The 11759-nt window shown below is 43.4% G+C and overlaps 1 protein-coding gene across 1 annotated transcript in view; it reads left to right on the top strand.

Moving 5' to 3' along the window:
• Positions 1-1552: 1552 nt before the first annotated feature.
• Positions 1553-11759, top strand: part of LOC133503595 (retinal Mueller cells isomerohydrolase-like) — a 22559-nt gene continuing 12352 nt past the window's right edge. Inside the window, exons 1-4 of the mRNA XM_061825344.1 lie at positions 1553-1647; positions 2804-2886; positions 10839-10989; positions 11095-11202. Coding sequence (XP_061681328.1) covers positions 1637-1647; positions 2804-2886; positions 10839-10989; positions 11095-11202 — 353 coding nt within the window. The 5' untranslated portion in view covers positions 1553-1636. The remainder of the gene's footprint in view (positions 1648-2803; positions 2887-10838; positions 10990-11094; positions 11203-11759) is intronic.

Raw genomic sequence — 11759 nt, 5'->3', positions numbered from 1 at the left:
CCAACTCACCACCAGGTGGTAATTTGACATCTTGGAGTAGGCTTATTGGGCAATAATTTCTTCGGTCCATTTATAGCCTGATTTATGTGGCAAAATGATTTCTGCGTCTCTCCATGTCGCTGGTACTTCTTACAGGTCCAAGCAACATTGAAAGTTTTACAAAGATCTTAAGTCTGTAGCCTCCTGATTAAAGCATCCATCCATCCATATTCTTAGTTGCTTATCCTCACAAGGGTCGCAGGAGTGCTGGAGCCTGTTGCAGCTGTCATCGGGCAGGAGGCAGGGAACACAGTGAACTGGTTTCCAGCCAATTGCAGGGCATATGGAGACAGACAACAGTTGCACTCACAATCACACCTAGGGGCAATTTAGAGTGTCCAATTAATGTTTTTGGGATGTGGGAAGAAACCCACGCAGGCCCGGAGAGAACCTGCAAACTCCACACAGGCAGGGCTGGGATTGAACCCTGAACCCGTTACAGCCGCTCCACTGTGCCGCCTCTGCTTTAAAGGTTTCAAAAGAAATTTCTTCCAATCCATAAGCTTTTCAACCTCTTCATTCAAGATACGTGAAACTGGGTCTGTTTTTAGGTTTTCACTAATCGTTCAGTGAGGGTCACTGTATAGGTTTGTGTGAAATTCATTTAATTGTTTGTGTGATTTCTTGGCAGCTATGAATTACCATTCCACCTTCCATTCTTGTGGAAAATGAATGCATGTTTCACTTTTTGTTTTTTACTCCATGTCAAACTTCAAGTGTTTATTGAACAAGCTGAACGTTATTTGTTCTCAATTTTTCTCTTATCTTTTTCCGAAATGTCTTGCACAAATCAACATATTTAGTTTTGTTGATAATGTTACCCCTTTTCTTCATTTTTCATAATTTTCATTTAGTTGAAAGTTGCTTTAGATAATCTGAATGTCTTTTTGCCACTGATGCACGATTTTGTGCCCTATTTGAACAATCCTGCTTACAACTTTCTTGTGTTGACAGATGAGTCTTCCAGCTTTAGAAAAGCTTTAAAGCGAGGAGCCAAACATATGTGAAACTCGTTGCTTCTTTCTTGAAACAAATCAGTCAATATGTCATGACATTTGTTTGACTTAATCGTTTCCACTTCTGCAATGTCTAATTTGTTGTTATTCTCTGTGTTGCTGCCTTTCCATCAACCACAAGCAACGTGTTAGAATAGTTTCTCCTGCTTTAAGAGTTTCTCCAGGCTGTCTGGAACCAATTAGAATCACATTCTTTCACACGCTCCACCACAATCAAACAGGAAAAATCCGGGCTCACACTATGGTCTGTACTTTTTCCAGGTGGACAAAGACGTGTTTTTGGAGGCCTGGAGAGCCTTCGGCTTGAAGCTATGAGCGAGACAGTTGAAAGACAAACGTTGCTTGTTCAGCTCTGCTTCAAATCACATGGAGGAAGAAAAGCTGGAAGAGAAGGAAAGATGGTGAGGAAACGCCAATGAGCAGAAGAGGGGAAGGAGATGCCAAGGAGAGGAGGGGGTGACAAAAGGAGGTGGAAGAGGAGGAGGATTTTCCCAAACATAACAGGAAATTTGTGTATGGTTTAAATGCCTCGACTGCTTGCGCAAGTGAGTGAAAAAAATTCTTAACGAACTTACAGCAGTATGGTCAGCCGGTGAGTCAGGCTTTTGCTTTCTTTGCATGCATGAATGTCAGCGAATACTTAACATTCAAACAGACCTTTCCTGAAATAAGCAAGTTCCATTTTGTTTTTATATGAATGGAATGGGTTTGATAGGTTAAGGTAGTTGTTTTAGGAATGCAAGGTTTTCCTCAACCTCTTTGTATGTCTAAAAAGTGACACTTGGGGGTGGAAAAGTTTGGTGAAATGGTCCTCTTGTAGAGCACTTTGGTCTACACAAGTACTGCATGTAACAATGTAAAAATAAGACACTTTAAAGCCAAATGGTGGCGTTGTCCAGAAAATGGGTTTAATGTTATACTGAGTGAAGTTTATGTTTTTACAAAGGTGAATAAAAGGACCTGATTAAAATGCATACCAAAAAAGGCATCAAAACAATTGCAGCCAATCGTGTGACGGACACACTTGGGAGCTGTTTTACTGCTTTCCTGAAGACCAAAGGTCTTTTATCACTCAATTTCAATGATTTGATTTCTTTATTATCATTTGAATATGAGCTCCAAATATACACAATGTTTGAAGCTCTATGATTGATTGACAATTGTACATGGGTCACCAATGATTGGCTAATTAAACGCTTCTTTACCCTTTTTCCAGAATGTATTATTGTATGTACTGTAAGAGGCCCATAGCTCAGTGGTTAGAGGTTTGGTAAACCAGGGGTCGTAAGTTTATACCTCATTGGGGCCTCTACTCCACAAGAGGGGTTGCGTCAGGAAGGGCATCCGGCGTAAAAACTATGGCAAACAAATATGAGTGTTCATCTGAGATGTCGTGCTGTGGTGACCCCTAACAGGACAAGACGAAAGAAACTTACTTACCTTACTATTACTGTGTAGATATTTCTATTACTTTGCTCCCAGAATAAAGGTTTCTCCACCCCCACTCAAAAAAAAATCACTCTACATTAATATCCAAGGTATTGCGTACAGACTCAAGGACTGCTGCCGCAAAAAAATATGGTTCCAGTTTGTAACTACAAACTATATGTTTTTCTCTTCGCATTCCTGGATTTCTCCACAACACCTTCAAACATTATGTAACTAGTATAGCATATCTTAAATCCTCTGCACATAAAGGAATCATTTTGGATACTGAGTTCAATTTACACTCTGAAATTCTTGTCTAGTGTGGATCATCCAGCCGCTGGCTACAGGAAGATCTTTGAGACAGTGGAGGAGCTTAATGAACCAATTCCAGCCAAGATCACTGGTAGGAGAGAACCTTCCTTTTATCTGTACTGCAGTGATTACATGAGTGACTTGTATGGAGTTAATGTAGTTAAGGTTAAGTTAAGTTAAGTTAAGGTCTTCATTAAAATGTAATCAAGAGAATACTGCCAATCTCAGTGCCATAGCAACCCAGTGGAGAGAACGTCCATGCACCCAGCCATCCATTTTCTGTAAGAGTTACCCTTACGAGGGTCGCAGCATCCTGGAACCTTAGCCAATGATGGCTGAGAGGTGGAATACATCCTAAACTGGTTGACAGTCAATCATAGGGAGTATAAAGGCAAACAATCATTCCCAAACATGTTTAGATTTTAGTCTTCAATTAACCGACCATGCATGTTTTTGGAATGTGAGAGGAAACTGGAGTATCTATCTATCCACCCATATTCTAACCGCTTCTCCCCACCAAGGTCGCAAGTATGCTATCCCAGGTTACTGCAGGCAGGAGAAAGGGTATACCCTGAAGTGATCACCACCCAATTGAAGGGCACAAATAAACAAATAGCTATTCACACTCACATTTACAATCAATCAACCTAACACACGTGTTTTTGCGATGTGGCAAGAAACTGAAGTACCCGGACACAACCCAAGCGTCCACAGGGGAGAGGAAGCAAACTCCACAAAGGCCGGGATTTGAACCCTGGTCTGGGTGTTTCAGAGTCTGGGTGTTCCAGAAGACAATATGGTTGGTGTGCCCACCGGTTTACAAATTCCTTCCATAGCTGGGTGGTGAACTGAAAATCTTGGTCCGAGACAATATCAATGGGGGATTCTGTAGACTTTAAACACATGACTGACAAGGATCTTAGTGGTTTCAAAGGCAGATGGTAATTTGGGAAGGGGTATGTAATGGACATATTTGGATGGATCAATAATAGTAAGAACGATAATACAGTGTGTTACCTTCGGAGGGATTTAGGCTGGTTATGAAGTCCAAGGTGATGTGGGACCTGGGATAAGCTCAAGGTAGGTAAGTGGCTAGCTAGCTTGAGACAGACATGAAGTTTTGCCTCAGGCAAAGAAGGAATAGGCTCAGACAAACTCCCGGGTGTCTTTCATCAACCTGGTCCACCAGAAGTGCCGCTGTATGGTTCGTGTATCATGAGGGTGGTTCTGGGAAGACAGATGAGTTTAGAATTGTGTGCTCACTGAGGAACAAAAAATTGTGCTGAATTGGGTACAAACAGCTGGTCAGGAGGTCCAGTCTTGGGATTCGGTTGGGTTTCTTGAGCATTTTTAACTAGTTGTTTGATCTCCCAAATGGCTCCCCTGATGGAGCATGATGATGGATGGGTTGAGGAACTGGAAAGGGGTGAGTAAATGTGAAAGACTGCGTCAAGCTTGCCATTCTGGGAACCAGGGTGGAAGGAGAGGCTGAAATTAAATCGGTTTAGGAAGAGGGCCACCAAACTTGTCTTAGGTTAAGATGTTTGACGGAACAAAGATAGGCAAGATTTTTATGATTGGTCCAAGTAATAAATGGAGAATTGTTCCCCTCCAGCTACTACCTGCACTCCTCCCATGGCCAGACGATTATCAGTCGCTCACAATTTCCTACATCATAATTCTGCTCGGCTGGAGACAGACAATGGGAGAAAAAGCCACAAGAATGTAGTTTCTTAGATTTGGGGTGACAGAGGAGAGCGGCCCCCTCCCAGAGTCAGAGCTATCAACCTCCACAGCAAACTGGAGCGAGGGGTTCGAGTATTTCAGGGTGGGGGCGCTAGTGAACAAGTCTTTTAGGCATTCGAAGACTTGGAATGCAGCAGAGGTCCACTGGAATGGAAAACTTGTGGAAGTAAGGCTCATGAGAGGAGTAGCTACTTTACTGTTGTTGCGGATAAAGTGGTGACTAAACACTGGTGAATCTTAGAAAATGTAGTTCTTTGCAGGTGTAGGGAATGGGTCAATCAACATATACATGGATCTTGGCTGGATCTGGTTGTCATTGTCCTCTAACAATCATATAACCAAAGAAATGTATGGAGGGGGTGTGGAGTTCACATTTCTGAGATTTGACAAAAATGCAGTTTTCAAAGAGACAGAGGATTTGAAGGACGTGATGTTCTCATCTACATCATCGAGTTCTGGTCTACATCATTAAGGTCACAGCACCCTGGGAGAGGGCAGTTGAGAAGGCGTATGAGCGGAAGCGGCTGAGGTATGCAGGACTTGCAACCGAAGTGCAACAGCAACGCTGGAGAGCAGACGTACGCCCGGTGGAAGTTAGTTGCAGAGGGTTTATAGCTTCCTCAACATCTAGGCTACTCAGAGACATAGGAGTATGAGGAAATGCCCATTGGCAGGCAGTCAGAGATCTCTTCAAGGCGACGGAAAAGGTCAGCCAGTGGCTGTGGATAAAGAGGAAAGACCCCAATTGGGCCTTCAGGAGAATTGATCGCACCTAGGGGGTGAACCTGGGACGCTTGGATTCACTGCTGAACCTCCTCAAGAGATTGTCGGCCTACCAGCGAAACACTTGATGGCGAATGGAAGCCTACTTGATAACCTGTAGGGTGCCATTACTTATTTGAACATCCCACAGAGCCTCATTGGAGATGAAATAGGCATGAATAGAGGGATATTATATATATATATATATATAATATATATATATATATATATATATATATATATATATTCTTTTCCTTTCGGCTTGTCCCGTTAGGGGTCTCCACAACGTGTCATCTTTTTCCATCTAAGCCTGTCTCGTGCATCTTCTTCTTTAACACCCACTGTCCTTATGTCCTCTCTGACAACATCTATCAACCTTTCCTTTGGTCTTCCTCTCCCTCTTTTGCCTGGCAGTTCCATCCTCAGCACCCCAGCACCCTTCTACCAATATACTCACTCTCTTGTCTCTGAACATGTCCTCACCATCTAAGTCTGCTCTCTCTAACCTTGTCTCCAAAACATCCAACTTTGGTTGTCCCTCTAATGAGCTCGTTTCTAATCCTATCCAAGCTGTTCTCTGCAAGCGAGAACCTCAGCATCTTCATTTCTGCTACCTCAAGTTCTGCTTCCTGTTGTTTCTTCACCGTCTCTAATCCGTACATCATGGCCGGCCTCGCCACTGTTTTATAAACTTTGCCCTTCATCCGAGTGGAGACTCTTCTGTTGCATAAAACACCAGACACCTTCCACCAACTGTTCCACCCCCTTGGACCAGTTTCTTCACTTCTTTACCACACTCCCCATTGCTCTCTATTGTTGATCCCAAGTATTTGAAGTCATCCACCCTCGCTATTTCTTCTCCCTGAAGCTTCACTCCTCCTGCTCCGCCCCTCACATTTATACACATATTCTGTTTTACTTCAGCTAATCTTCATTGCTCTCCTTTCCAGTGCGTGCCTCCATGTTTCTAATGGTTCCTCCGCCTTCTCCCTGCTTTCAGTGCAGATCGCAATATCATCTGCGAACATCATCGTACAAAGGGATTCCAGTTTAACTGCATCTGTGAGCCTATCCATTACTACCGCAAACAGGAAGAGGCTCAGCGCGGATCACTGATGCAGTCCCACCTCCACCTTAAATTCTTCTGACACACCAACGGCACACCTCATTGCTGTTCTGCTGCCTTCATAGATGTCCTGTACTATTCTAACATATTTCTCCGCCACACCAGAATTGCGCATGCAGTACCACAGTTCCTCTCTTGGTACTCTGTCATACGCTTTCTCTAGGTCTACAAAGATACAATGTAGCTCCTTCTGACCTTCTCTGTACTTTTCCACAAGCATCCTCAAGGCAAATAATGCATCTGCGGTACTCTTTCTCGGCATGAAACAATACTGTTGCTCGCAGATACTTACTTCTGTCCTGAGTTGAGCATCCACTACTCTTTACCATAACTTCATTGTGTGGCTCATCATCTTTATTCCGCTATAGTTTCCACAGTTCTGAACATCGCCTTTGTTCTTAAAAATGGGGACTAGCACACTTTTCTGCCATTTTTTTCTGGCATATTCTCTCCTGCTAGTATTCTATTGAATAAGTTGGTCAAAAACTCCAAAGCCACCTCTCCAAATTGCTTCCATACCTCCACTGGTATGTCATCAGGATCAACTGTCTTTCCATTTTTCATTCTGTTCAGTGCCTTTCCAACTTCCCGCTTCCTGCATTGCCACTTCCTTTTCATTCACGTGTTCCTCTTCTACTCTACCTTCTCTTCAATTCTCTTCATTCATTAACTTCTCAAAGTACTCTTTCCATCTACTTAGCACACGACTGGCAGCAGTCAACATATTTCCATCGCAATCCTCAATCACCTTTACTTGCTGTACATCTTTCCCATGTCTATTCCTCTGTCTGGCCAACCTGTAGAGATCCTTTTCTCCCTCTTTTGTATCCAACCTGGTGTACATGTCGTCATATGCCTCTTGTTTAGCCTTCGCCACCTCGACTTTTGCCCTATGTCCCACAAGACTTGTTAAATTTCCGATAAGTCCTCACGTCCCTTGTTGTACCCGTTGTTCAGGTCACACACGTTATGAATTTCGAACATGTTCGATGCTTCTTCAACAGCACTGTTTGATCGCAAATGGTAATCGTTGTTAGACAGCTAAGCTCAGGTAGTCTGGGCCTATAGGCACGTTTAAATAGGTATAAGTGAGTAAGTAAGTACTCACGGTCCCCGTTGTAAACAAAACTTAGGTTTGGCAGGTCATGTAGGTACTCACTCTTGAATGTTTACCTCCTCAGAAAATATTTGATAACATAGGTTGCTTGATTTTCCAGAGCTAGGCAAGGCTAGGGTAGGTCGAGCAGCTTCAACACGAATGCAAACTGCTCCAATTTGGGTACTAAAATTATACAGATGATGATTTTGGTCCACTGAAGTCATCACCAGTGCTCACAACATTCCATCCAAATTCAGCAGGATTTAGTTATTGAACGGTCTCGCTGGTCGGAACCTCTTCGAATTGTTGTCACCAGTTCGGAAACCGGAAGCCAAATATCATATGTATATAAAGAAAAATCCAGAAATCGCAATGTATGATTTTTTTAACAATTTATTTGTGTGATACAGCTGCAAATAAGTATTTGAACACGTGTCTATCAACTAGAATTCTGATCCTCAAAGACCTGTTAGTCCGCCTTTAAAAATCCACCTTCATTCCTTGTATTATCCTGAATTAGGTGCACCTGTGTGCGGTCGTTAGCTGCATAGAGACTGTCCACCCTATACAATCAGGAAGACTCAAACTTGTAACATGGCCAAGACGAAAGAGCTGTCCAGAGACAAAATTGTACGACTCCACATGGCTTGAAAGGGCTATGGAGAAATTGCCAATCAGCCTGGTGAAAAAAAGTTGCACTGTTGGAACAATCATCAGAAAATGGAAGAATCCAAACATGACAGTCAATCTCAATCACAGTGGAGCACCATGCAAGATATCACCTCGTGGGATCTCAATGATCCTTAGAAAGGTGAGGAATCAGCCCAGAACTACACGGCAGGACTTGGTCAATGACCTTAAAAGAGCTGGGAGCACTGTTTCCAAGGTGACTGTTGGTAATACACTAAGACGTCATGGTTTGAAATCATGCATGGCATGGAAGGTTCCCCTGTTGTAACCAGCACATGTCAAGGCCTGTCTTAAGATTGCCAAAGACCATTTGAATGATACAGAAGAGTCATGGGAGAAAGTGGTCAGATGAGACCAAAATGGAATTTTTTGGTCATAATTCCACTATCCGTGTTTGGAGGAAGACGAATGATGAGTTCCATCCAAAGAACACCATCCCTACTGTGAAGCATGGGGGTGATAGCATCATTCTTTGGGGGTGTTTTTCTGCGCATGGGACAGGATGACTGCACTGTATTAAGGAGAGGATGACTGTGGCCATGTGTTGTGAGATTTTGGGGAACAACCTCTTTCCCTCAATCAGAGCATTGAAGATGGGTCGTGGCTGGTTCTTTCAACATGACAATGATCCGAATCACACAGCCAGGAAAACCAAGGAGTGGCGCCGTAAGAAGCATATCAAGGTTCTGTTGTGGCCTAGCCAGTCTCTAGACCTAAACCCAATAGAAAATCTTTGGAGGGAGCTGAAACTCCGTGTTTCTCAGCGACAGCCCAGAAACCTGTCAGATCTAGAGAAGATCTGTGTGGAGGACTGGGCCAAAATTCCTCCTGCAGTGTGTGCAAACCTGGTGAACAACTCCAGGAAATGTTTGACTTCTGTAATTGCAAACAAAAGCTACTGTACCAAATAACATTGGTTTTCTCAGGTGTTCAAATACTTATTTGCAACTGTATCACAGAAATAAATCGTTAAAAAATCATACATTAGGATTTTTCTTTTTAGATTATCTCTCTCTCAGTGGACATGCACCTACAATGAACAATTCAGACTCCTCCATGATTTCTAAGAAGGAGAATATAATATAATATAATATTGGAATATAGCAGGGTGTTCAATTACTCATTTTCTTCACTGTATGTCTGAACATGTTGTTCATTATGGACAATCTGTGATGAGGACAGAACTCCAGTAACAGAAAACAACTCGAGTTGTGATCAGCGACGGGAAGGAGGAGGCGTTTTTCACAATCATCCCCTTCCAGGTCTCACCGTCATTGCTCACATGTGCATTGAAGTCCCCCATCAGAATGATGGAGTCCTCAGAGTGAGTGCTGCAGAGTGAAAAAAGGGTGGCTTTCAGAACATGTGTTTGGTGCATAGGCATAAACAACAAACAGGACGAAGGCAGAGGGTGACTACCCTCTCATCCACAGTGGTGAACTCCACCGTACAGGCTTTGAGCCCGGGGGGAAAGAAGTATACCCAGACCTGCTCAGTGCTTCTCACCGTGGGCAACTCCAGAGTGGAACAGAGTCCAACCCCTCTCAAGCGGACTGATACCAGAGCCCAAGTGGTGTGTAGAGGCGAGTCCTACTATATCTAGTTGGGACTTCTCGACCTCACACATCAGCTCAGGCTCCTTCCCTGGCAGAGAGATGACATTCCATGTGGCTTGAGCTAGTTTCTGTAGCCAGGGATCAGATTGTCAAGGTCCCTGCCTTCGGCTACCGCCCAGCTCACATTGCATCCGACCCCTATGACCCTCTCACAGGTGGTGAGCCCATGGGAAGGGAACCCATGTCACTCTTTTGGGTTGTCCCAGGTCGAGCCCCATGGGTGCAGGCCCGGCCACCAGCCCCTCGCCTTGGAGCCCCATTTCCAGGCCTGGCTCCAGAGGGGGGCCCTGGTGACCTACGTCTGGCCAAGGAAAACCTGAATCCATTATTTTTACTTGTCATAGGTGTTTTATGGAGCCATACTTTGTCTGGTCCCTCACCTAGAACCTGTTTACCATGGGTTTCCCTACTTAGCTCGTAGGATCATTGGGACAGACAAACCCCTCCACCACAATAAGGTGGTGATGGCTCGAGGAGGGGACGTGTGTGTGCGTGCGTGTGTGTGTGTGTATGTACAGAATATAGATACGTGTATACAGGTGTATGTGTGTGTGTCTTTATATTTTGTGTCTCTTTTTTTTTCCCATCAAGGGTCTTAAACTCCTGTTTCTCGTGGTTCACATTGTATTTCCTTCAGAGGGCCATTTTGACTGTGAAACCATGTAAACGGTTTATTGCATATACACTACAAATTGATGGATAATCAATTTTCAAATTAAAAGTCAAGTTCTGTTCTGTTACTGTAAAAAAAGTGGGCTTAGTGACAACGCTTGCTCTATTTTAACATTATTTATTGCATTTGACAATTTGAAATTTTGGTACAAATTTTATCAAGGATCATGGAAGTTGTTGGATATGATTTGCTTTCATGGGCCACATAAAATGATGCGGCTGCTAGATTTGGCCTCAGGGCTTTGAGTTTAACATCTTAGGCCTAAATAGTTATGTACTGGTATGTAACTCCATGTCCCCTGAACAAAACTCGTCTCTTCCTGTCTGTGAAGGTCTTTTGCCAACATGGCTGGACGGCAGTCTTCTCAGGATGGGACCAGGTCTTTTCGAGGTTGGGGACCAACATTACCACCATTTGTTTGATGGACAAGCTCTCATACACAAGTTTGACCTAAAGAACGGTCAGGTGACCTACTACAGGAAGTAAGAACAGAACAGTTGCAGACCACAAAAGTTTGATCTTGTCCCTAAAACTACCACCTGACTGTGTCTACCTCCGACATACCTGTGTTGCTTCTTCCTATTTAGGTTTTTAAAAACAGATGCTTACGTACGTGCAATGACCGAGAACAGAGTGGTTGTTACTGAGTTTGGCACAGCAATGTACCCAGACCCCTGCAAAAATATATTCTCCAGGTGAGCTTGACTGTTGTTCAGGCACCACTGAATGCAATCTTGGAGCTGAGTTGGCTTGAAACGCATTAGTTACGTTATGACCGCTTGCGCACAAAGGAAGAAATGCACTACAAGAACATCAAATATTATGCTTACTAAAAGTTCTCCTACTCACTAAAAATCCCCGTAGACCATTGAAAACGCTTAGTTAGGGTCAAGAGAACTTTTTTTGGTATGGGTGTGTGTGTGTGTGTGGGGGGGGGGGGGGGCGGCGGCGGCGATGTTTTGTCTTTTATGTGTATTGTGTAAGAGATCATTTCTAGTGCCAAAGAAATAAATATATTGATATTTCTTTTTTTTTTTTTTTACATCCATGGCACCTCATAGGGGACACACTGCACAACCGACTAAGCCAAATATTTGATGTATAGCTTCTATTAGTCAGTATTTTTGTGTGCAAATGGTCATAGTTGGGTGTTGTGAGAGGCTATTAGTTGTTTATGAATGTGTTTTTGTATTTGGGGGAGTTTAAGATTTTTTTTGTTTTGAGTTTTTGGGTGAGTTGAAGCGTTTTTTGT

The sequence above is a fragment of the Syngnathoides biaculeatus genome, chromosome 7, assembly GCF_019802595.1.
Source record: "Syngnathoides biaculeatus isolate LvHL_M chromosome 7, ASM1980259v1, whole genome shotgun sequence".
NCBI lineage: Eukaryota > Metazoa > Chordata > Actinopteri > Syngnathiformes > Syngnathidae > Syngnathoides > Syngnathoides biaculeatus.
Note: the sequence above shows the minus strand (reverse complement) of the source record. Positions and strands in the feature narration are given on the sequence as shown.